The sequence below is a fragment of the Bacillus rossius genome, chromosome 6 (assembly GCF_032445375.1).
Source record: "Bacillus rossius redtenbacheri isolate Brsri chromosome 6, Brsri_v3, whole genome shotgun sequence".
Classification (NCBI taxonomy): Eukaryota; Metazoa; Arthropoda; class Insecta; order Phasmatodea; family Bacillidae; genus Bacillus; species Bacillus rossius.
This window is the reverse complement of record NC_086334.1, coordinates 28,757,738-28,785,029: the sequence shown is the minus strand read 5'-3', so window position 1 is coordinate 28,785,029 and position 27,292 is coordinate 28,757,738. Positions and strand designations below refer to the sequence as shown.

Here is a 27,292-nt window from a genome sequence, read left to right as displayed (position 1 = left end):
GCGATGACACATTTAACAGTTTCAAACTGAGTTTTAAAAGTCACTTCATATTTTATTGAAGTTATACGTACTTCTAATGTGACTTCCAACAAGGTTGCGTTAAACATTTAATGCCACCATGGAGAATAACGCTACCATGGAGAATTATTTGCATGCAATTAAAAACTATTTTTTAATGATGCCAAAGAAGTATAACTTCGTACGCGCACCCATTTTTTTATTCTTCTGTGTATGAACTTATAAATTTAGCAGTATGTGCACAAGTCTTAGAATTTACTACGCATAAATTAAGACTTAATTAGGTGTGTTTAGATGGGAGGACTTGACTTTACTGAGTACTCAGCAAATGGGCCAGTGACTCCTTGACTACTATAATTCCTTTTCATAACTTACTTGCTTAGCCAAGGAATCAACCCACTTCTGTCCACATACGGCCCGAATTGATCATCTTGCCGCCATTCCAGCATGCTATCACCCTATCCCGAGTTCCATTTTGGTGCTGCCTCGTGCTCACGGCCGACACTCGCCAATTCGCTCGGCAAGCTCACCCTGAAGTTAAAATTAGGATGCCTCATTTCTTTAGCTCCCGTAGCTCCAGTTGACCACAGGGGGAATGTGCATCTGCCCTTATTACGTCACACGGACCAACAAGTCCGATGATGACGAATGTGGCATGCTGTGTCATTGCCAAAAAACACAAACCTTGCATATTGAAACATATTAGAAAATATTTAGTAGACAAATTACAGAAGCTACAGCTTAACATTAAATAAGAGACTTCTACAAACCAACAGTCAATGCCGTAATTTCAATAGTTGTGCACACACAGCATAACATACTCACTCGACTATGGCTAGGTTATCTTCAAAAACACTTCAGTTGCTATTTTATATATGATCAGTGCCTCACTAGTTGAAGATATTGTGGAGAGGGGGAAGGATAAATTTGTCATAATTTAGAGTGAAATAAAAAATATTAATGTGTGGAACATAATTAGATAGTATTTATTTATTTTTCCAGGAATTCTGTATAATTTGATTTTATTCTTTAGGTTAATTTTTTTTTAACAAACATGATAGTGCAAGTTAGCATAGCACAGTGGCAAGAAGCTGGACTCTGGGTTTCAGAGGATATGAGTAAGAATCGTGGTCTAACCATTTTGTAATGTGCTTTCTATGATTTTTAAAATCACCAAGACAATAGAGATGATTTGTTACCAAACTCCATAATCAATTTTTTCACATATTCCAATGATGTCTTTGTTTAATGAAAAAAAGTAAAAATAAAAATACATATACCTACATATAATGAATAAACACAAATTGCGTGTTTACAGACTCAAATTAAAGTAAGCATGCATCCTGCCTGAAGATGGTTTTCTAGCTGAATGTGTTTCAGATGTGTGTGAACCAGACGTGCACGCCTGTGTACCGTGTCAGGCACTGCGCTTCCAACTGCTCTGGTAACGGAGTCTGCAACAACTTGGGCCACTGCCACTGCGCACTTGGATTTAATCCTCCAGAATGTGACATTATTGGTCCTGGAGGTAGTCTGGATAGTGGACCTGCTACACATCCTGAAGGTAAATAGTACCTATATCATAGATACCTTTACCTACATATTGGCATCTCTAGTACCAAATGAGGATAGGATGAATTTTTTTCTTTATTAAAGCTAATGTTGGAGTCTTGACTATTCATTTTAGTCTCTGATAAGTTTCTTAAAACAAATCTGCGTCCAATTTCCGATTGGCTATAAGTAGGGATGGTGATTTTTCGTTTTCGCGAAATAGATGCGAAAATATGCTAAATTATATTTTTTCCGCTATAAAATGCGAAATCTAGACTATTCTGAGATAAATGTGAAATCAAGGTAAAAAACGTAGATTCGTCTTCACTCTACACAATTTATTTACTGATTGTATTTCGTTTCAGTTCAGTATCAAAAGAAACCATCATTTTATGGCGTATTCAGCACAAGTATCTTATCGTCACGTTATTCACAACACTATTGTTCGTAAATATTGAATGAAGAATGGCCATCTGTGCCTCGCGATTGTAAACAAAGCAAAGCACAACTAGTTGGAAGAGTGTCTGTCATCTTGCAGAGTACAAGTTTTCAGGCGACATATTGCGACATCTCTGCTTCGCCGTGCTAACAATTGTAAGTCCCATTTTCTGGCTGTGTTTCACGCGAAAGCCGCGTTCTTGTGTTGTCTGTGGAAGGTGGTGTTTTTACAAATACGTGCATACTTGTGAATGTGTTGTATACTGTTATTTCTCGTGGTAAAAATGGGACGAAACGTAATTTCCATTCGCGATCACATAAATGAATACAAAAGTGAACAGTTCTACGAAAGTGATACCAATATTTTAATGTGCAATTTATGTAATCACCGTCTGGAGTGGAAAAAAAAAGATGTACTTGAAAAGCACATTAAATCTGAGGGATGTCAGGCTGCAAAAAAAAGATTCACCAAGAAATTGGATGAAGAAAAAAAGTCGGTAGAATGGCAAGCAACGGTTTCTGGCATGACCTAAAACCAAAAGAAGACGAAAATTGAAAAAAACGAAAGAGAAAAAATTGAATAAACGAGTTCCGATAACATTATTTGTGCACTCTACATCAACTATGGCCATGAACACGGCTAAAAAATATTTATTGTAATTTTAAGTATTCAATTTATTGCACTCATAAGTGCTAAAAAGTTGTTTGGAAACCTGCCAAGATAGGCTATCGTTGTAGTTGTGCTAGATCTTTATTTCTGTGGTTGTTAGTAATTAATATGTGTATTATTTAATGCTTTTTAAAAATATACTTTTCTTCAGTAATGTAAAATAAGAGAATTGGCTAAATCTTGTTTTTAAAAATGCTACAAAATGCTAAATTTCAAATTAAAAATGCTAAATGTTATTATTTTAAATGCTATAAATCACCATCTCTAGCTATAAGTAATAATAGTGTACAACTGAAAATATTTGATAGAAACTCTACAATAAAATCAGGAACGGAAGAAAAAGGCTTGGCAGGGAGAAGAGTTAAGAAAAGAAAATATAAAATAGTAGAGATGGGTCGAGTCTTGGTTTATCGAGTCGAGCCGAGCCGAGTTGGGTCAGATTGACTCGACTCGAAAACCGAGTCACATATTTTATCAAGTTCGAGACTCGAAACACGTTTCGAGTTAAGTACCAGCATCGTGACATTATAGCACTTTATTATAGGTTGTCTTAACGTTTTCGCCAAATCATTAATACAGCAAGAAATGATAATGACCTTTAAAAAAACAAATCCCGTGCAAACCTAACCTTGCCCGCTACCGTGCTACGGCGCTATAATAGGTACAAGTGCAACCAAACCTAGGCCTACCTTCATTTATGAACGTGACGTCGTAACGTGATTTTGTCGATAGTGGCGACAGTTTATAGGACAAAATTATGTCACATGACCATTTTATATAAAGAAAATACTTGGAAAACAGCGTGCACTGTTTTCATTTTGTTTTTCATCCTGTGCTTACTTCAAATACGGTACCGCATTTGTTTACAAAATACGTCAATGGATTTTCACTGAAGAAAAATTTGTTGCAAAACGCACATATATTAATAATCATCACGTTTATCGTGCCCCGTTTATAATAACTCGTATAAACAAGAGATTTCCGTAACCTAAACATAAAAACATAAAATAATTATATTGTAATATTTAGTAAATAACACCAAGCCGTGATGCGTGAAAATGGCTGCGTGTTAGGCCAACCAGCCTTGCATTTTGGAACTAAATTTAGCTGTGATCCGCTACGCAGCGCTGCGTGTCAATAACGTTTAGGATAAAATTACTTTCTTTTTGTTTGAATAAAATATAATAATAACAACGCTCATGCATTTTATTTGGCAATCAGTAACTGATTGCCAAATAAAATGCATGAAATATTTATTTAAAAACATATTCATATTCTTGTAGTTGTAACAAGTTCCGGGCGAATAATCTTGCCGCGGAAAGTGTATTTACATTGAGAATGTGACAATGTGACAAGGCCTATATTCCTTGAGCTGTATGTTCATGTGGGGATCTGCCGGTGGATCGGAAAAAAAAAAGTTACGTAACTCGGGAAGCCTTCTTTTCACAGACGAAAGAGCCAAACTCCCGATCGTACATCTTCGTTTTTTTTTTGTTCAATGTAAATAAATATGGCGGTGTTGATAAAAGGAAATACTATAAACAAGGCAACAGTATTTATTTGTACGCCGCCATATTTTTCGTTTGCAGTGTGTCCGTGAATGTTTATTTTGGACAACTCATGATAACTATGGTCAATTAGGTTAGGTTAGCTACATTAAAAATACTTTAAAACATTGTGGACGGTTGATTTGGTTAGGATAGCTACATTAAAGATACTGTGAAATCATGTTGAAATAAAGCTTAGTTTTTTATATTTAAATAACATAATAATTTGAATTAATCATTTAAAATATTTAAATAAAAATAACATAATGATTTGCTAATTAATCATTTAAAATATTTAAATAATGCAGATGCATCTTGGATACACAATTTTTATATCAATGGGTGTAGTAATATTTTATTTATCATATTCGACGCAAAAAATTATAAAATTATGAAACTCGAACTGACTCGACCTCTTCAAAAATGTTGTGACTCGAACTCGACTCGACTCGAAATATGAATTGCTAAACTCGGCTCGACTCGACTCGAAGCCAAAAAACCTCAACTCGTCCATCTCTATAAAATAGAAATAAAATATTTAAATAGAAACAATTTAAAGTACATAAATTGAATTCTTAGAACACTTTCTACAGTTACAGTGTAAAGACTGACTACACAAAAAAATGTAATTGATGTATATCAGATTCAACAGTTAAGCCTTGAAACAAGGCTTCTTAAATCAAGAAAATGATGTTGAATTTCAGTTAAAATTAGTTGCTTTAAACAAAAGTAAAGAGTTTAGATACACAGCGAAGTGCTAATGGCTTTAATTTCAGGTAACATACAGCTCGCCATCTCGCTGTATTCAATCTTCCTGGGCGTGGTCCCTCTAATGGTGCTGGTGGCAGGGGCAGTACACTTCTATCGCCACAAGCGAGTCAGCGGTGGGAGAATAGCAACCACGGAGGAGTCAGGTCGACCAATGTACAAGCCATCATTCTTCAGACTGCGGGCGGGAGCTAAATCGGGAGGTGTGAAGTCGTGTGGGCGGCAGGACTCTTCCCAGAGGCCAGACATAACCAAGCAAGAGCTTGTGTCCACTACGAACCCAGCAGTCATGGCTGTGCTACGAAAGGACAGAGATGAGAACTCTCCACAGCCTCCTCTCACCCGTGGCTCCAGATTCTCTGTGAGGATCCGCAAGTTGTCGCTGTCCAAAGGGCGGGCCCTCCGGCTGGCACCGATGCGTGGCCTGCTGGAGCCCTCCGACTCATCAGGTGCATCCACCCCGGACACACCGCCAGTGCTGAGACCTGCCGAGCCCGGCGGGCTGTCTGTGGCCCGACTGGTCGCCAGGTTTCATGACGACGAAGATGCGGTGGTGAAGACCCCAACCATGCGACCACGACCCCCCTCACAGTCTAGAAAGCCTCGGCTCCCGCAGGTGTAGAAACTGTCACAGAGACTCCTCTAACTGGCGTGCATGCCATTTGATCTCAGCACATTAATAGGATGGCTAGCAACAGGGAATAACAGGAAAATCAGGAAGAGCAGGGGATTGTACAGCTGCAGGAAAAGTTCCGTGAATTTCGAAGGTAGTCCGGTAATGTTTGTAATTAATTATGAGGTAATTGAAAAGTTGTAAGTTATAGCAGAGATTTATTTGGTTATGTACCGGTTCCATGTACACATAAATTATTCTTCCTTTCAAACCTGTAACTAAATGTTAAAAAAGATTTCTTCACATTCCTTTTTTGTTATAAATATATCAGCACTTTGACTACATGCATTGACTTCAGTGTTTCGAAGTAGAGAATAAAATAATTTATGCTCGCCTGTTTCTATAGTAGCGATTATGAATTTGAATGTTTGATGTTTATTTTCTAAATACAGTAGAGCACCCCTCAACCGTAATTCCCACAAACGGAACTCCCGATATCCAGAACTAATTTTCCAAACAATATTAAAACATTGCAAAACATCTCCAAAACATTTCCGGACTGGAACGAGGAGTTTTTGCTTTTGCCTGACTGTACATGTCTTGTAGGCGTGCGCGCACACGTCTGTCAGAGAGCTAATTATAGCCAGTCTTTCCCTCGCATTGCGTAAATACACCGCTGGTTTTCGCATCGGACGTGAATTACTATATAGATGTTTATGCTATAAGTAGTTTTATTGTTTCACTACGTCAAGTAAACTGAAAATTCTTGCCGGCCCGAGAGTATGTACACCAACTCCCACTACACACGCTGACACAAGTGATAGCGAGTAACATTTACTTACAACGTGTGATGCTTTCAGTTTGTAGACAATAATTTAGTGTACAAATATTTATTATGTACATATTTAATATATGGTTAAACAGTCTACAGTTACCTGTATTTCTCGATCTCTGTGTTTTTAAACGAGATGCTTGAAGTGTTATTCTTGTGTATGTGAAATGTAAACTGTGCGTGGCAGTGACTATACACTCTCCAGGAAGTGTGAATCACTAGCATGTCAACACAGAAGTAACACAACACTGCAGCTGTAGCCCTACTACCTCCCCCGAACCTTCTTCTTGTCCTCTTCGCTCACGCATGCACCCACCAATAGAGATAAGAAACACGTGCCTGCCAGCTTGCTTGAATGAAGGTCATTCAACCGGCCTGGAGGCCGGCCCTACTGCAACTCCCCTTACCTGGAATTTTCCCATAACCGGAATAAACCTCCCCCCAATGATTCCGGTTGGGGGGATGCTCTACCGTGCTAATTTATTGGTCAGGGAATATTTTTTGCAAGCCTGGAAAAGTCAGAAAATTTTTATCACAGGTTTGCTAGCCATCCTGATTAATGAGTATTTGGCTCCGCCATAATTTATTTTTCAATAATATGTCATTTTTGAATAATTTGTAATAATTTCATTTATTTATCATAATTTGGGACACTATATCTCCACTCTCTCCAAACCCCAAGCTACTATAGTCCATTGAAGATAATACAGGATAGGGCAAAATATGTGTATTGGTTTTGAAGGGCTATTAAAAAAATCAGATCTACTTACAGAAATTATGTTTATTTTATTGTACTCAATATACTGTTACGATCGCGCTTGGCTACAGTGCTTGGCGTCGCCGCGCTCGTTCGGCATGTCTGCGCCCCATTCCACCCGCATCCTCTCACTGGTATCTCGTGTCATACTATCTCGCGACATCCTGGCCTTCGCAGCGCGCACCTGCCTCAGATCGAGTTACTTAAAAGAGGCCGCACTGCGGCATAAAAGGACTCGGACATGTTTATCGGCGCGTTTTGTGGGAACCCGATGCGTGTTGCATTTATCGGCGTCCTTTGAGCAGCCGCCGCGTCCTTCGACAGGACTCAAGACACGTTTCTGGGCATTTCGACGGCGAAGGTCGCGCAATATCTCGGAGACATTGCCGATTGTTCTGGACGGGAACCCAAGGGCTATATAAAGCGGTGGGGCCGACCTTCGAGTCAGTGGAGGCTGAGTGAGTTCGGAGTGTTCAGTCGGGAGTTCTCCCGCGGCGGAGATCCGGGCGATAGTGCCGCGGGTGCGGCAGAGTGGCGAAGTCCTTGGACGAAGGTTCCAGGGCAGGGAGTGAGTGAGTTCAGTGGAGTCGGGAGTTTTTCCGCGGCGGAGTTTCCGGGCGATGGAGTCGCGGGCGCGGCGGAGTCCCGAACGAAGTTGCGAGCGAGGAGTTGAGTGGGATCTCGGCGAAGGGTGTGACAGCGGCGGCGGAGTGCGGCGACGGAGCCCCGCGGCGGAGACCCACGAGGGGTGCTGCGGCGAGAGTTGCGCCAGAGGTGCGGCCCAGCGAGGTGTGTGGAACGAGCGACTGGGGAATAGACCTTTCTTTAAGTGTAATTAATTGCCATTTTAGAAGATTTTTGTAAGTGACATAAGTAGTGGTAATAAATAAAACTGTGTGTGTGATAAAAATCTTTAATTGGGCTATCCTTTATGAACCCGCGGTAAATCGTAACATTTTGGTGTCAGAAGTGGGATAGACCTAATTAATAGATATAGGATTCAGTTTTATTATTAGAATAAAAGTTAAGAAATAGGATTTAGTTTTTCGAGAATAAAGTTAGTGTTTAGAACTTTAGTGAATTTGGAATTTATTAGAGTTAGTTTGAGTATACTGTAGTCAGTGTTAGTTTTGAATGTAATAGAGTTATTGTTAGTTTAATTAGAAGGTTTGGCTAGACCAATTAAAATTAAGAACAGTATTAGAAAAAAAAAATTATTTACGTTGATTAATTAGTAAATGCTTTAGAAAGAGATGGCTGCTGAAGAGTTAAGTGTAGAAGATATCGGGAAGATAAGGGTTCTCCTGGAAGAAATGGTGAATGACATGAGGGCATGGAGAACCAGTATGAAGAACTGTGTGAAAGAAGTGAAGAGTGAAAATAATGAGAGTAAGGACCATCATGAAAAAACGAAGAGCGGGTCAAATAATAGCCTAGAGGAAATGAAGAATGAAATGAAGAATGAAATGAAGACCGAAGTGAAGATAAGCCTAGAAGAGAAGAACAGCGAAATGAAGACCAGCGAAATGAAGACCAGCCAAGAGAATAACAGCGAAGAGAAGAACAGCAAAGAGAAGACCAGCGAAAAAGAAAACAGTCAAGAGAACAGTGAAGAGAACAGCGAAGAACAGCGAAGAGGAAAACAGTCAAGAGAACATTGAAGAGAACATTGAAGAGCACAGCGAAGAACACAGCGAAGAGGACATTAGCCAAGGAGAGGAGAACAGCCAGGAAATGAAGATGAAAGAAGAGCTGAAGAAAAGCACAGAAGTATTGAAGATGAGTTACAAACTAAGGAATATTGAACAAGAAGAAATGAAGATAAACCAAAGAGAGAGGGGAAAATGCCAAGAAGAGCTGAAGAAAAGCCTAGAAGAGATGGGTCAAGAAGAGATAGAGAAGCGCAAAGAAACGAATAAAGACCAAGAAGAGACACAGGAAGACCAAGAAAAGGTGAAGAAGGACCAAGAACAGGGGAAGAAAGACCAAGAAGAGAAAATGAGAACACAAGGAGTCATGAAGAGGGTACATGGAGAAACTAAGTGCAGTCCAGGCAAGACTAAGAAGAACCAAGAGGGCATGAGTAACCGAGAAGAGACGAAAAAGTGCCGGGAAGAAATGCTGTACGAACAAGTAGCTGCGAGAGAAGAAATGGAGAGAAAAAGGGAAGAAACAAGGAAACTGTTGGAAGGCAATAAGCAATGCACTCAAGAGTATTGGGTCCGTCCAAGGGCACGGTTGGCCCTTCTTGAGCAGCTGGCTGAACAACATGGGGCATCTGCGACGCAGAAGTGTCGCCGGGTGACGAGAAGCTACATCTACTGCGAGAGAGGGTTATCTGGTGAGACTGTACAACCCGCGATGGAGGAAAGGCAGGAAGCCTAAACTTCGAGTAGCATGGGGACCTCCAGGAGGAGATGCATTACCTATTCGGGACGAACAGGTTTAAGGAGGGGGCAATGTTACGATTGCGCTTGGCTACAGTGCTTGTTCGGCCTGTCTGCGTTCCCTTCCACCCGCATCCTCTCCCTGGTATCTCGCGACATCCTGGCCTTCGCAGCGCGCACCTGCCTCAGATCGAGTTACTTATAAGAGGCCGCACTGCGGCATAAAAGGACTCGGACATGTTTATCGGCGCGTTTTGTGGGAACCCGATGCGTGTTGCATTTATCGGCGTTCTTTGAGCAGCCGCCGCGTCCTTCGACAGGACTCAAGACGCGTTTCTGGGCATTTCGACGGCGAAGGTCGCGCAATATCTCTGAGACATTCCCGATTGTTCTGGACAGGAACCCAAGGGCTATATAAAGAGGTGGGGCCGACCTTCGAGTCAGTGGAGGCTGAGTGAGTTCGGAGTGTTCAGTCGGGAGTTCTCCCGCGGCGGAGATCCAGGCGATAGTGCCGCGGGTGCAGCAGAGTGGCGAAGTCCTTGGACGAAGGTTCCAGGGCAGGGAGTGAGTGAGTTCAGTGGAGTCGGGAGTTTTCCCGCGGCGGAGTTTCCGGGCACGACGGAGTCCCGAACGAAGTTGCGAGCGAGGAGTCGAGTGGTATCTCGGCAAAGGGTGTGACAGCGGCGGCGGAGTGCGGCGACGGAGTCCCGCGGCGGAGACCTTCGAGGGGTGCTGCGGCGAGAGTTGTGCCAGAGGTGCGGCCCAGCGGTTTGTTTGGAACGAGTGACTGGGGAATAGACCTTTCTTTAAGTGTAATTAATTATTTGCCATTTTAGAAGATATTTGTAAGTGACATAAGTAGTGGTAATAAATAAAACTGTGTGTGTGATAAAAATCTTTAATTGTGCTATCCTTTACGAACCCGCGGTAAATTGTAACAATACATTCCCATTTTTTTTTATTAAGTTCTGAAGATTAAATCAGGAAGATGGTGGCTATTAGCAGCATTGCATTGATGAAGGCGATTTCAGAACTCTTTGACCGCTTTTTGGCACATTTTGAGGGGTACAGCGGTGATTTACTCCCAAATTTGTATCTTCAGTTCTTCAGGATGATGTTTGAAAACTTTTTCCTTTAGATAACTACACGGGAAGAAGTTACAAAGGCTTAAATCTGGGGCCCATTATGACAGGATTTTAGTATTTGTGATTTTTTCCTTTGGGGTTACCTCGCAGAAAAGGTTTTCAAACATAGCCCTCACACCTTGGAAGAACCGAAGAAGCGAATTCAGGAATGTGGCAAAAAGTTGTCGAAAATATCCGAAACCACCTTCATCAATGTATCGCTGCTGATGGCCACCATCTTCCTGATGTGATCTTCAAAATTTGGTAAATAAAATAGTAAATAAATAAACCTCATTTCTGATTTGCCAGATCTAATCTTAAGTCGTAATTACTGAAGTACCAAAGTGTAATTTGAAGGAAATTTCTTAGCTATAATGGCTGATCAATGACTGTTGGCATGTCTGTATTTAAATCATTCTCAATTCACTGTGTTAGTAACATTAACTGATTATTTAAAATTTACCTAGATGGCAAGTTGAACTACTCTCAAAATGCATGTAGTATGTGTTGTGTTATATTGCTGAACAGGCAACTGATGTGTATTTAGTAACCTCGACAAGCTGCATGATTCACAGTCCTGTTTGGAGTTAGAGCAGCTTGTGAGTGCTAGCCCACGGGAAAGCCATGCACTAGAGGGCGGGGGGAGGTGGGTCTCAGCCGAGGGACGGCTGACCGGCCCACTGCGGCCACGTCTGCAGCTCGAGGAATAAGGCCACGCCCACACCGCGGGCCTCGCCCCGGGACAGCTGGCGCCGTGCCAACAGCTTGTAGTCCGGGTCCAGCTCTCCCGAGGCCACGCCGCACCGCAGCAGGTGTCTCAGTGCCTCCAGTTGACGCGCAGGGGGCAGCATGTCTGCAACAGTCATTCCCATCATTGTGTGCTGACCATATTTTAATGTGCATCTTCATATGAACCGAGGAACATTTAGATTAGCGCGTGTCTTAAGGCTTCGCCATAGTGGGCTAGGGTGGAAAGGTTGCATCTCACAATGAACATGAGCGTCCATCTCTACAACGACCAGGAGTCTATACTTTTCGCTCAGAAACTTCTTGAAATCAGCGAAGGTCGCATGACAATGGATTTAGTAGGCATGATTGATTTTGAAGACAATTTCTGCAAAGTTTGTAAGCTCGGAAGGTAAACAAATTGCTAAGGGTTTTCCCGAGCTTACAACAAAAGCAACGAGTTCTGGCAGTGTGAAAGAACAATCATGGCGACTAAGAATGAGTCGGTTTGAAGTATCGATCAATAAATTATTGATTAAGTAGGCTAACTGGTGAGGTGACCATCTACACATCTATTGACACAAATGATAATGCAACTACATACCCTGTTGAGTTTTTAAACTGATTTAGAGTTATCAGGGGTGCTGACCTGTAAGTTGGAGCTGGTCCGTGTGCCTGTCATACAGATGCATAACCTTGATGCACTAAGGTTGTGTAACAGCACTAGGTTATGCTTCAGAGAGCTGAAAATGCATATTGTGCGAGCCACTATTATCACCAGAGGAGCCAAAGAAGTAACGGTATTGGTACCACCAATTCCCATTAGCCCTACAAATTTACCTTTCCAGTTCAAACACTTACAGTTACCTTTGAAAGTGGCATTTTCATTTACTGTTAACAAAAAGTCATGGAGAAACATTATAAGTGGCAGGAATACATTAGGGCACCCCATGTTTTTCGCACGGATAGCTGTATGATGGGTGCACGCGTATCGAGAGCCAAAAATCTTTACATATACATATGCAGAAAACAATGTAAGTCTTCAAAAATTGTTTACAGAGATGTATTGCAGTAAATATTTGGCTCTTAAAACACCATGAAACTATTACTTTTTTTTTTGTTTTCAATCTATCTTAAAAACGGTATTACATGCAATAGTCAAACGTAGTAATTATAGTCTAAAACTCTAAAGTATAACAAATGATAAAATTTGGCCAAGTGCGAGTCGGACTCAAGCTAAGCGTTGCATAGTGTGGTGGCACGACTCGCACTTTACGTTTAAGTTAATTTTAACTGTTGAAACAGTGGGTGAAACTGTAGGGCGCAGCTAGTTAAGTCCATAAACAGAAGGCCCACTATTTAATTTCCATAGCTTTAACTGCATGGCCAGCCAATGTGAAGTCATGGTGTTACAGGGCCATGGTGGATACCAGTCGAGCCGCGGGTGGGAAATATAGAATGATGCTGCAGTGTAGCCAGCAGCCTGGGTATTTACTGAGCAGTGTGCAGGGCTAAATGAATCCATCTAATCTAGGAAAATAATTATATGGTTTAGGTTCTGGCTTTAAATAGCACCCAAGAAACCTTATACATATATATACATGTGTGTGTGAAATGGCAATTACGGCAGACAAATTTGCTACCATCTGTCTTAATCATCATGGCTTTAAAATTATGTTAGCATGGCTCCACAGAAATTTTTATTCTTAAGAAAATACTCTGCTAGCAACCAAGGCCTTGAACTTCATGCCTGGCCTTCATTCCTGAATCTCTTATCCTGACATCTCATTTTTCTTCTATTATGATTTCTGATTAAATAACGTGGGTGAAAGCAATAATAAATTGATTTTCAAGTTTTACTATAGATAGGAAAGTTAAGATCTTGAAATAATAGTACCAGAATCAAAAATGTATCTACATCTTTATTTAAATTTTTTTCTGTTCTATTAAATAACCATGTTGATTATCAGAACTGATAAACATAAGAAAAAAATATGTTTTTCATGTATGGATGTAGTTCTTCGTTTAAACAATTCAACTTATGACATATGAAACAAAAGGTAATCACTACTGTTGCACGGTACTCACCCCTGAAGTCACCGATCATGGAGATGCCAATTGCTTTCGAGTTGTAGCCTTCGGTGTGGTTGCCGACTCTGTGCCATCCTGTGCCCTCGTATACGTTGCCATCTCCACCAATAAGAAACCTATCAGCACGCAAAAATTGTACTGAACTAAAATGTACATAGTTATTGCGCTTTTAAAACATGCAGCAATGGAGAAGTGAAATGTGCAGAGCGAGGAGAAACTAAACTAAAGTTGAAGTGGACTGGAAATTTCTATGAGCAAACAAAGCAACTGTGGAGTAGTTGCCTCACACAGAATTTGGACTGCAGGTCCAAACCTCTATGCCGGGGTCAATTACTCAGTAGTCTTAAATTAAGCGATGGGTGACTTCCCTCAAATTGGAGGCAACAGGCAGTATACAAAACAGTTGGGCCATCCCTAACTCCCCCATGCTTCCAAAAGAACATTGTATAAAAGTTCATAGAATTTTGCCATTTTCGGTGTTACCTGGGCACACTTACGGAGTGCAGAGCTTCAGATAAAACAACGCTATTTCAAAACTCAAGATATTCTAATGGGATCGGTTTACAAAACACATTTAAGAATTCATTGAGGGCATATAAGTAGTTTAGTTTCTGGATTAAGATTTTAAACTGTATTTTTAAAAGAGTTAAAATGACTAAAACGGGTGTTTATCAGAGTAATTTTTAATCATATAACAACTGGTACAGATTCTTGAAAGCACTTGAGGGACTTGCTGTGCACCTTTATTTTCATTTATTTGCCATATAATGTTACGGTCACCGCTCGGATTTTATAGTTGTCCTATGCACGACGAGAAGACTGAGCGAAGTCTGCGAAGTCAGAGCCTTGCGCTTAGAAACATACCGTGCTAAAAACACCAGCAAGCGTCATGCTTATCATTCCGCGTCATGAACACAGACACATCCCTGACTAGGCGGGGCCCTTAAACGTCCGGTTTTCAATTCCACCATCATGATGATGAGTACTAATCAGAAGGTAACCCCGTTGGTAGGGCTTCTAAGTCATGGCAGCAGGAGGGGAAGTTTTTTCTGCTCAGCCCACTAGTGGAGCAGAGAGCCACCCTCACTATTATTGTGATAGCGAGGGGTAGCGGGCGGTCATCTCTAGGTGAAACAGTGGGCATTGCCGAGCTCCATCATGTAATCGCTACTGCACACACAGGTCTGTGTTCAGTTAACGTGTTTCTCAGACCCGGTTACTAAATGTAATTATGAAACAGCTTCACAGTACAAGTCTGCCAACAACAGAATCGTTAAAAACTGTGACAATGACGAGGTCGTTTAAGACGGCAAGACACAATGAGTTCGTTAAAGACTACTGTAAAGCACAATGAGGTCGTTTAAGACATAACATGCAATGAAGTCGTTAAAGATTGTAACACACAACACAACTGAGGAATACTGAAAAAATAATCTGCTATGGTTTAGTTTAAGTTACTGTCCAAGTATTTGCTGGAATAAATTAAATAAACCACGAAAAACCATAATATAGCACCAGGCCAAGATTCTAACCCTAATCTTAGCGAGTAGAAGTTCAGTGGTTTTTGTATGGTGTATCAGCTACGAGAAATAAACGTTTTATGTCTATCACATTTATTCTGTCGGCGTGGGTGACTTTGGTTTTTGACTTTCATATTCCAGAGGAAGTGTTATGCCACTGAAAGTCCTAAAAGTCCTGAAATACTCGGACTGTGGGAATTGTTGATTCATTTTAACGAGCCTGACACCTTTTCAGGTTTTCGACAGCAGGAGTAATGTCCTCCCCCCCTCCTCTTACCCATTTCTATTCACCAACAAAGCAAGGAAGATAAAGAGTCGCAACTTAATGTTATAACTAACACTCTTATATTTTTGAAAATCAACTTACTGTGCGGTATTTACAGGCAATCTACAACCTAAAAGTCGTTAATGTTTCAAAAGTAAATGTTGGAAACCTTGATTTTTTTTTACGTGACGTCTAATAAATCGATGAACGCTGGCTGCACGCACGAAAAAGTGTCCCGTAACACACATTGTCCCACTACGATGTGTCCCGTTACGCTCATTGTACGCTTGCGCCGCATCTATCTCTCTTCCACTCGATTGGAACAACCAGGGCCGCAACTAGGGGGGGGCAAGCGGGGCATACGCCCCGGGCGCAAAGCTGTGGGGGCGCTGAAATCGCTTGCATTGTATTCCTTCCTACTACAACTGGTAACTGATAAAAAGTTTTTTAACTTGCATGCCAGGAATTTCTAATCTGATTTACAATATAACGTCTCAACATAAACCATTTTTCCGTGGGAGGGCTCCCGGACCCCCCACTTTATTGGTGTGGTATGTGCAAAAACAGAAGGGGGGGGGGGGGCACATGAATCCATTAATGCCCCAGGTGCCAGAGACTCTAGTTGCGGCCCTGGGAACAACCATCGATTTGACTTTTCAATCATGTTTTTGTCGTTTGAATTATTAATATTATGTCATTTAACGATAGTCCACCGATTTTCTGCACAATCGGTACGGTTATTTAAAAGTAATGTTGAATTTTCAAATACGTTTTTGTACGAACAATGGTGTTTTACAGTTACACATAATAATTCAAATTACACCCGGGATATTTTGCAAAATGTTTTATAAAATATTGTAACACATTATAAATAAGTTTGGTGTATTTGGGATGTGCATTTGTTATAAAATCGTATTATAAAAACGAAATAATATTATTCCCCTAAGGTGCTGTAATCTACGGTGACGGGCGCGAACCGAAAGAATCGCGCTTATCTATCCGCTTCCGTGGCAACCAGGAACCCGTTAATACATATTTTCCTTTGTTTATCGCGAGGGGCGTTATTATTAATGAATTATAAATAAAATTTTGTGCCCGGGGCCACAATTGCATATAATTTTGAGCACTGGAAGACATAACAACGTAAAATATTCTCGACGAATTTTAATCTCTTCCTCAGCGCACCACGAGCATCTGGGTTGGAGATGCGTAAAACATTCTCGACGATCTTGAAGTTAAATAGCAATCATGTATAAAAGTTAAAGTTAAAATAATCTCTTCGTTAAAGTAATAAACATATTTGAATTAATGAGTGCAAATAAAAGTAAATTTATCAATTAAATGGTAGATTTCAATTCACTCCTTCTTTGTATCCATACAAAATAGTGATAATTCAATAAAAATGATTCAATTTTATTCATAAAAGTTTGCAATCATTTCATCAATGTTTTGTTCTGACGTCACGTTAAACTATAGTCCGTAAACCGACTTTACAGACAACTTATTGTTTTGGGAATACACCTAGCTAAAACTTTTTTTTTGTAGTTGTTATTTGCTGCGTAAATAGTCCATTGAAAAGTTACTTTTGGGGTTGCGTTTTTAGAGGACGCAATTTTATTTTTTTGATGTGTAGGAGGGGGGGTCAGTGTAAAGCTAAAACCAAGTTTGTGGGGTCGCCACCCTTGTCCCACGGCCGCCATCTTGAAAATAGGGGTTGAAATGGTTTTTACGATATATCTCTTAAACTATTAATTTGATAAAAAAACATTATTATTATTTTTTGTTGCAAATTAAATTCTCTACAACTTTGGTCCACTAACTTTTTGTCGTAGAACTATAAATAAAAAAGTTATAAGCGAAAATCTTCAGAAATTCGAGAAAAAAAATTATATTTTTCGATTTAACTTTTTTTTTATCATTTTACTAAAAAATGATATCTGACAATTTTTGTAGATCGTTTTTTGAGGAACAACTTTTATTAGCATCATTTTTTCATTAAGTCAATAGCTAAGGTTTTACAGCGCTCCGAAGTGAGTAATATTTTTCAGTACTCTTAACTATACCTATATTATACGTGTGTACTAATAATATGTCATCAGTTATTGTTTTTTTTATTTTGTTGTTATAACTTTTTTAATTACAAATTTTGCAATATTATTAATCATTATTTATTGACTCTTTTCCCCACCACCCACGAGGTAGAGTCTAGAGGGGCGTTTTTTTTACGTGGTATCCCCAATAGGCATAATCCACGGTGATTTTCTAAATTAGAACTACTCCGTCCTCAGTCGTTTCGATGGACCAGGCTGCGGCTCAGCATCTGATCAGCTTTCTGAATTAAATACCAGTGGGAGAACTGGAGAAGGAAAGGGTGTTAATGTCGGCGGTTCATCATCAAAGTCATTTTCATTTATTAATTCTGAGAGTTCCATTAATTGCTGCAAGTCTCTCCAGAACAATGGAAGCACACTGCATAACATTTCAGCCCTGCTTTTCGACATACACACATCGCTCCACAGTTTCCTTTGCATTTGCAAAAGATCAATTTTAGAAGCTCAGGGGGTGCTGGAGGTTTAGAGTTCTGCACTGGCATCAATAATTTTCCACATTTTTTCCAGCCCCAGTCTTCAGGATCATTATAATTACCAAGCCACGACTGGACCTGATGGTAGACTCGGAAAGTATGAAAGCGAGCTGTGTCTTGTGTTGGAGGAAGTGAAGATAAGTTAAATGTACTTTTTGTCACTGCCTTGGCGAATTGTTTGTATCTTAGCCTGTCAAGAGAATTATCATCTTTATTACCACCATATAAAGAGATAAAAAAACGTTCACCAATTACAGTGAGCAAAGCAGGGTCAACTCTCTTGTTGAGAAACAAAGCCGTTCCACTTGCAAACTCTAAATGTTTTTCCAGGTTTTTCACAAATTTCATTTTACCGATAGTGTAAGGAGCTGAAGTTGTGTCACATCCGGAAAAAGCATGAAGAAACAGCAAGTTATCCGCAATGACATTTCCGTACATAAAACCTGACGCACAATATAATTGTTCTGCTGTTCGTCCTTTTGATGGTTTTAAAAAAAATACATTTGCTTCTTCTCTGCCAAGTTCTGTGAGCAATATCAGTATGTCAATATCTTCAGCTACAATAGTAACGGTATTAAATAGTGGAGATGCAGCAAGAGCAGTGCGAACGATAAGAGCGTCTGCGTCTGATTCTGCTTGGTCAACAGTGAAACCCATTTCCGAGAATACAGTTTTAAGAAGTATAATAAAGTTAGATTTGTTCTTCTCATTACCAAGAAATTTCTCTTGTGATAATGTCGGTATGGTGTTCTTGTCAAATTTTACTTCTGTCTTTCGTGCGGCGCAAACGTTCCCAAGACTTTGTTCCTGCGACATCAGGGTCGTCTGAGTAACCGTCAAACACAATGCTTGCAGAGAGCCCGAAGTGTTCTTGTACATATTTGACTTATTTTGTAGTTATATCCTTGAACGATGAATTTCGATCCCAAATTACTTTATGTAAAAGAAAACCACCGTCAATAACAAAATGACTCCTGGCGCTGATGTTAGAGGATCGTTCCACCGGTGTAAAAGCATTAAACAAAGTTGACTTAGTACCTTTTCTCATGCCATCCTCCGCGAATAATGACAATGGGAAAGGTGCTAATTCATACCTTAAGTATTCTTTGACATCACCGACTGTTTCTCTTGAACAGTATTCTCGGTAACGGCCATCAGATTTAAAATTATTTTAAAAATCAGTAATTGTTAAATCCTGTTATGGAGTAAAAAAGAGTCAATAATAAATTATTAATAATATTGCAAAATTTGTAATTAAAAAAGTCATAATAACAAAATAAAAAAACAATAACTGATGACATATTATTAGTATACACGTATAATATAGGTATAGTTAAGAGTACTGAAAAATAGTACTCACTTCGGAGCGCTGTAAAACCTTAGCTATTGACTTAATGAAAAAATGATGCTAATAAAAGTTGTTCCTCAAAAAACGATCTACAAAAATGGTCAGATATCATTTTTTCGTAAAATGATAAAAAAAAAGTTATATCGTAAAATATTAATTTTTTTCTCGAATTTCTGAAGATTTTCGCTTATAACTTTTTTATTTATAGTTCTACGACAAAACGTTACTGGACCAAAGTTGTAGAGAATTTAATTTGCAACAAAAAATGTTAACAAATTTGTTTTATCAAATAAATAGTTTGAGATATATCGTAAAAACCATTTCAACCCCTATTTTCAAGATGGCGGCCGTGGGACAAGGGTGGCGACCCCACAAACTTGGTTTTAGCTTTACACTGACCCCCCCTACACATCAAAAAAATAAAATTGCGTCCTCTAAAAAACGCAAGGTAAGGCCTAAAAAATGTAACATTTCAATGGACTAAAAGTACAAGATAACTTTAAGGTATATTTCAAGTAAAAAAAAAGTGCTTGAATGACAAAAACACTTATAACTCCTTTTCAACAGATATGGTCTTTGCACTAAGCTACATATTGAATTTGGACTACCGACTAATCTATAGCCATTTCCTTATTTCAAAACGGACAAAATTCCCGGCGCCCGGGCACTAGGAGGTGGGCCCGGTTTATTTTCAAAATTTATTTAAATTTAATACTTGGGTTAACCATCACTAAACAAAAAAAAAAGTCTGTTATTAGAATTCATAGATAGCCTTACAAGTTATGAGATATGCATTGTGGTGTTTACAAAATTGTTCTTTGGGTAATAGGGAGGATGCTCAGGTCTTATATTCTCTCATCGGCCCTGACGGCGAGGTAGGCTACTCACGATTCAGCAATATCATCCTCGTGCCGTTCGTCCATGTAGAAATCCTGTATGAGCGACACCCTCTGGGAACACAGAGTGAGCGACGTGCACTTGAGGGTGAACGAGTGCTGCACTATGACGTTCTTGACTGGGACGATCATGTACTCCACCGACAGGGGCGCCCGGGCCGCCCAACCGTCGCGGCTGATGATGCGTGGGCAGCTCTCTTCCTCGCCTGTCAACCACGCCGTGGTCTTACATTACAGGGTCATCTTAGCTGCATGCAATCGCGATACTCTCCGTGCCAGCCAAACTTGGCTTAGCTGTTTTAAATGGAAACTTTTCCCACTTTAAATCGGCACAAAGTATGTTTCAAAATATAGCTAATATTAATAATAGGTACATATAGCGTGTTTAACAGAAAATTGTAACTGAAGTCAATTCAACTCATGAAATTCGGTGTAGGCGTTTTCGATGGAAATTTTTTTGTGCGTGTGTATGTGTGTTTGTGTTTACGGGTAATGCTAGAGGAAGTAAACCTAGGTTTACCTGGGTTGGCTTAACATTATCCAAGTTTATATTTTTTTGTAAAGTCCGAATAATCACTTAAATAAATTTGAATTCGGCATTTAGCCGTGTACACCTAGGTCTACCTAACGCTGACCGAGTAATGTTAAGTGTTGCTTCATATTTAAGCACGTGGGCACGTGGCACAAAACGTGAGGACGCCGACATCCCCACGCCGCTCAGTGACAGAATGGCAGCCGAAAAAAATGCACTTACGAGGTTCCGTGATCGTTTCAAGAGTTAATATCTATGAAGGGATCAAATTGTTTTTGCTTTAACAACGAACAGTATTTGCAATTAACATTAACGAACATGGAACTATCGAGAACATGTTCTCAAGGAACCAGATTTCTATGTGTCAGGATAAACTGATTAATATTGAAAATGTATCGCACAAAAAAAAACCTACGACAACCTGCAAACTAACAATCGCGTTCAGGAGGTCAAGGCTATAAAATAAGTGTAAATTGTAAATGCAAGGCAAATTTGGCAATTCGAACTGTCACGGCAGTTTGTCTTACTCAAATAAATAACAATTCCTTTGTTATTAATAACGTAAGTACTATTTTGTGAAAGTGCCATTTTGTGAACTATTGTCATAATTATAATTTTGATTACATTTCCTTAAGAATTTTCTCATTCGAAATACTTTAAATAGGTATGTTTAGTTAAGGTATCAATGTTTTGACGGTCGTTAAATTCATTAAATTAAACTGAAGTATTCAATCATTTGGTTAGGTATTCAATCATTTGGTTTTTCTAACATTACCCAGTCAGCGTAGGGTAGACCTAAGCTTCATATGTTGTGCTTGTGCATGCGAAGGAACCCGGAACTTTTGAATGTAAAAATGTAGAAAACCACGATTATTTTAAGACAATCATATAACCAATAAAACTACGATCTTCATATTAAGGCAATTTTTTTCTAGCTACATTTGAGGTGTCTTGAAACTTGTAGGTTTGAATATGCAGTATGTGATGAATGTATTCCAATTCTGAACGTCACTAGCCTCAAAAAACCATCGCTGGAACCAGGATGTCCTATTTACCGCCGGAATTTTTATATGTTTCATAGCATCAACGCACTAACGCATCTAGCACTAAGTAGTTATGTTTATGTTGATGTAAATGCAGGCAGTTATTTAACACTTCCATATTTAAAACTCAATCGTCAGATTTTAAGAGCTAAAATTTTTTGTACCTAAGGTAAAACAACCTTTAAATAATGGTAACCGTTATATTTTATTACCACTTTTTTTTCCTCTTTTGGTGTTTGATGACATTATGGCTTGTACAGCATTCACGTTTATGTGCTTTAAGTTACGTCTGCAGATATTTTAGTTTAATTAGTTCAATGTTTTCTTCGAAATACCTTCATTTGCGTGTACATACTTAACAATCAGTGCCCCTGATTTAAGGAAATTGTTACAAACTGAGTGATGTGAGTGTTGCACATCCGCCAGACATCAAAGTATTTCGTTCTAAATTTTATTTTAACTTCTCACGAAAACGTTAAAATGTAGGGTAGTACAACAAGGCGACTCTTTTCTTTACTTTTGTCATGTGAATAAATAATCAGCCTTTATTCCTTTGCGTCACCAACATTTATGGAAAATAAGTGTGTTAACCTAAATTATTTCCATTAAAATCATTTTACTTCAGCGACAAGATTTGCAGTCTTTGTATAACTTTGTTAATCTTGGCGTTTCATCGTAATAGTTTATTAAAGAAAAAACTACCGGTTCAGTTGCAACTTCAAAGGCATACCAGTCTTGGGAAACACTTTATACCACATGTATACATGTTTTCAACTTATTTTTACGTGATAAACCAGAGCCGGAGTTTGTCGGACGTTTTCAGACTCACTCTATATATTCTAATATCACATGAATAATTTTCCTATATTTTGTTTCGTGTATCAATTTATTCGACAAAATTGCGTTAATAAGAACACCTACATGCATACAAACCTTCTCTGTGACACAGAAGGGTTTTCTTATCCATAGTGAGTCAGAATACGTAATTAAGTAACTTAATCGTTAATTAACAGAAAACGTACATATGAAATTAAACTAAATTATGTTTATAACAAACGTACAAAATATTAACATTCATTAGCATAGAAATAATTCAGTTTGGTGAGAAAAAAAAGTAGTTACCAGAACTGAAAAAGGATACCTATTTATTGAAGTGGATAATAGCAAAAAAAATTAACACAACGATAAAGACCAAAACGAAGTGACAATGTTATTTATATGTTAAAGAATCGTATATGCTGAATTCACACAGTACCTATTATTTTTATATGTACACCTATACATTAAATCATCGGCGTTTGCTACTAATGTTTAGTAGTGTATGCTCTATGCTGCGAAACAAAAACAAAAAAAGTTTAATCAATTAGTAAAAAGTAATGTACGTGTGTTTACGTAGGCCTACGTTGTGTCATTTTAGACAATTATATGTATAGGAGTGTTCGACTCCGTGTGGAATCCACGGAACAAGAATAAATAATTTTTATACTAACATATGTTCACTAGTTTTTAACACAGTACTTAAAAACCAACAGTAAAATAGGTTAAACATCTTCCTAGTAAAATATATGTTCAAATGACTAATATTTCTTCAACGGAATTTATTTACGAACAAGAGCACAGAAAAACATTTATTGAAGTACCTCAAACAGCTTTATAAATCGTTTTCTTGGAGCCATAACATACAGTTAAATTTTGATGTTTGGCATTTTTCTGCAATTGAAAACACAATTTTTAATCATATCTCAATAGATCTACTGAAAAAATTCAAGAAGAAATGATACTCTCAGATGTTAAATTTTAACCTCAAACAATAGTGTCAGGACCATATAAAGAGCTATGACTACACGTGCTAAGACATTTCACTTCAATAACTGTGTTATATAGTTTTATTGGTAAATATACTATTTGATTTTGAATCCACTAAAATTTTACTTCGCAGCTAATGTGCGCACTCTACACAAATACCTATTATTTATTCACTTACGGTTAACGTCCACTGCCAAACTGCACGGCACGGTGCACAGATAACTGTTCAGTGTAACTGTGGACGGTGTACAGAAAATAAACATCTCATAACTCACCAACATTGCTTTCAGCCATCCGACACGTCCAGATGAGAAAAATTATACTTTTCCAGATCATGTTTAGGATTGAACTGTACCGAGCTGCAGAACAAACAGCCCAGACTCATATGACCTGATTTAAAACCAGCACTGACAGTCAATGTAACCGCGCAGTTCAGTTGGTAGCGGTTTAGCTATGGAAGATACTGCTCTCGACCTTGACATGAAACGACCGATACTGGTCGCTCTTTGCGGGTCAGCGGGAAACTATGACGTCAGAGTATCTCAGTCATGGATGTTTCCTTTCTGCTTGTCATACTAATGCAAAGTTATTATTGTATTGGTTATTACAATTAAGATGCATCACCATAACATATATCACAACACTTTTGTAATAAAGCATTATTCCCTTTGAAAGATCAGAAAATTTCGTGTTTGCTTTGTCGTTTAGTTTTGTTATATATGTGAAGTCTGCCCGTGCTGTGATCTAGAAGCATAATTTTTTTGTTTTTAAATTAAATTAATACTTCGTATACCTGAAATGTAATCTCGTATGTTGACATTTGTTAGGTTCCTTGCATTGTGGAAGCAGCAGACGCAATAGTAAAATGTTCCGGGAAATCCGTCTCCGTTACCGTGCCATTGTAGAACCGGACTTGCAGAAGTCAGATATGCGTTAAAATAGTATTTTAAAGGGGACTGTTATTATTCAACATTTCGGACTCACAACTTAATCATGAGTTAATTATATGCAAAAATAATTAAGTAAAAACTCCGAACATCCGAAACTAAAGCCCGCCACACACGGTACAATATTCCTTACAATATTATAAGCTAGGAGTTGTACTGGCTCTACTACTAGTTTCTTCACTCGAATTCAAACTGGATACTAGTAGCTGTACTAGCTGGGCTACTGGTTTTGCGTAATAGACTGCGTCCTATTTTCGTTGCTTGGTGTGTTCCAATATTTAAGGAGTGGCCAATCAGAACTCACGAAAACAGCATGAGGGGTTGTTTACACTTTTAAACGCGCATGTCGTGATAAACATGGACGGAAAGAAGTGGAATAGTGACCAACTCCTCGTTTTAATAAATGCATACAAAGAAGAGCCTTGTTTGTATGTAGTAAAAAATGTGAATTATCATAATAAAAATTTGCTGTGGAAAATATTATCTTAACAAAAATAGTAAGGCAGCTAGAATCGTGTGCAGCAGAAACTTGTAGCGCACCTACTGTTTCAGCTTGTAGCCTACACAGTACAGAAACCAGTAAGCATTCTAGTAAGCAAACTAGTAGAAAATATTGTACCGTGTGCGGTGGGCTTAAGTGTAAACGTTCTTCCGGCGTGGCTCGTCCGCCTCCGCGGACGTGTTTACGAACAACCAATCGTTCACGCACTTCCGCGAGTCCCGGTTTGCTCGATTTTCTCTGTAAACTCCCGGGCACGCCGCAGTAAACGTCCCCCTTCTAATTTAGTATAGGCTGGCTGGCAGCCTGGCGGGAAACGACACAAAAAGGCCTTCGATAAAACAAGCGTCCCCCAAACCCAAGAAGGCGGATATAAAGCCCAAGCACCCAACCCCTGCATAGTAGATTCTTTCTATTTTGTCGCAACTCTTCTTCCTGAACCATCCCACGGTTTCCCGTAACCAATATATTTGTAATTAATGCATGAATTTTTGCATCCCGCATGTAAGTGCTTAGGGTTTCCCATGTCTATGAAGGTTTTACCCGGGCCAAACTTATCTAGTTTTGACCCCTCCCAGATACACTTAGTTTTTGGTTAGGTTAGGAAAAAAAATCGTAAACGTCCGCCCTCTGTGCGCCGGGGAGCTGTTTTCCCCTCTGCCTTGTCAAAAAAAAAAAAGGGGGGGGGGGGGCTAATATTTGGGGCTCGAAATGGACATCAAGGCAACTAAACCAAAGGTATAAACAAATTCCATAACAATTCTGGTTGTAAGATTAATCTAAATCCATAAATAAATAGGAAAAAGATAATTAATTATTGATCTTGACCTTTTAAGCCATATTCTTGGCAATGACAATTGAAAAAACTTATTTTTTATTTAGTCATTCGCCAACTGATGGAAATCATCTTGAAAAATCTCCAATGTTAAAATAAATCCAGAAATTAAATTTTACGTATTTAAACATTCTAATTAAATTCACCCCCTGTGCTTAACATTCATTCATTAATTAATTCATTCTTTCTATGTCACATCACTTCTGGAATACATTAATGGTGCCAAAAGAATCACTGCCCATCAACTGAGAATAAACAAGCACATTCTTTGTCTAATATACTCAGCATGGCAACAGATGAGGGGGAAAAAATTTACTCTGTTATAGCGAAAACGTTTTTTTGACATACTGTAGTCGCAAAATAGGGTGCAACTTAAAATTGATGGCATAATCCATTTGACCAATTTATCTATACTCTATACTAATATTATAAAGCTGAAGAGTTTGTTTGTTTGTTTGAACACGCTAATCTCAGGAACCACTGGTCCGATTTGAAAAATTCTTTCAGTGTTGGATAGTACATTTATCGAGGAAGGCTATAGGCTATATTATATTATCAATAACATTAGGGATCCTTACTAAGAGTCCAATTTAGAATCAAATGCGTTGGAGGGGGTTAGATACAACATGCAGTACACGTACGAAGTGTGTGTTGACAATGCAGCAGGCGCTAGAAGTTTATTTCCTATTGCCTATTAACATTGTTGCCAAGCACTAGATGCCTTATCATTCTTAATTTTCCCATACAAGTAAAAAACACCCGTGTGATATTAACAAAGAAGCAATCAGTACCCTTATAAGAGTTCAATTAGTATTTAAATACTTTTTATCACTTTAAATCGCAAACCTAAACTATTGTTTTTTTCCTCTCTCTGTGTTTAATTTGTTTTTTCATTGCCCTTTTTTTTCAAGTATATATATTTTACAGACTTGAAACTTCACAGTAATGTTCCTTATGTTACGCAGGATGACATTTTCCGAAATTTAGATCCCGTGGGTGGTTAAAACCAGGCAACAGTGGGTACTTTGTCTGCATGAGAACATGATTTTGCATTGTTCATGCCTTCTGCGTCTCCATGGCAACGGGCATCGCGCGGCAGTGGCGTACCCACAAGGAGGGGCATGTATAATGAGCGGCGCAAGAGTGATCTGCCTGTAGACTGCCGTAGCAAAGTACGGGTACATCAGTTGTACGTTGCGTGCACGAGTCGGGAAACCATCGGTGCTATTCATTTCCTCTCCGGTACATTATACAGCATTATAATAAATTTTCACTGAATTTTTTTTATTTACCATTACTGTAAATGGGAGATGTGGCTTAATTTTTTTCCATTAGTATAGCCGTGCGAAGCCGGGTCAGGCAGCTAGTTCAATATAAAATGAACATTTGTGATTTTGAAGCTCTGAAATTGGGGTTAAGAAAATCAGTTACATCTTACACGTTCAGATGAATCTTCAGCAAAAATAGAAATAACTCATCAAGTTATTTAGGATGG

At 38.9% G+C, this 27,292-nt stretch overlaps 2 protein-coding genes across 2 annotated transcripts in view; one reads left to right on the top strand and one right to left on the bottom strand.

Annotated features, from left to right (window-relative positions):
* The window catches only part of LOC134533413 (zinc metalloproteinase-disintegrin-like 8), a 30,860-nt gene extending 23,648 nt beyond the window's left edge, over positions 1-7,212 (top strand). Inside the window, exons 15-16 of the mRNA XM_063370935.1 lie at positions 1,399-1,582; positions 5,001-7,212. Of these exons, the coding sequence (XP_063227005.1) occupies positions 1,399-1,582; positions 5,001-5,614 (798 nt within the window). The 3' untranslated portion in view covers positions 5,615-7,212. The remainder of the gene's footprint in view (positions 1-1,398; positions 1,583-5,000) is intronic.
* On the bottom strand, positions 4,962-23,779 carry LOC134533412 (peptidoglycan-recognition protein 2-like). Its single transcript, XM_063370934.1, has 4 exons — positions 23,695-23,779; positions 20,128-20,341; positions 13,520-13,638; positions 4,962-11,558 (listed from the first exon to the last, which is right to left on the bottom strand). Exons 1-4 carry the CDS (start codon positions 23,777-23,779, stop codon positions 11,359-11,361), a joined length of 618 nt encoding a protein of 205 aa, XP_063227004.1. The 3' UTR covers positions 4,962-11,358.
* Between the last annotated feature and the right edge of the window lie 3,513 nt (positions 23,780-27,292).

Excerpts from the sequence above, each read along its gene's own strand:
- LOC134533412 (XM_063370934.1), bottom strand. The coding sequence starts at position 23,779 with ATGTTTATTTTCTGTACACCGTCCACAGTTACACTGAACAGTTATCTG. Across the intron at positions 13,639-20,127 it reads GAGGATGATATTGCTGAATC|GTTTCTTATTGGTGGAGATG; the intron begins GTGAGTAGCCTA and ends GCGTGCTGATAG. Across the intron at positions 11,559-13,519 it reads CATGATCGGTGACTTCAGGG|ACATGCTGCCCCCTGCGCGT; the intron begins GTGAGTACCGTG and ends TGACTGTTGCAG.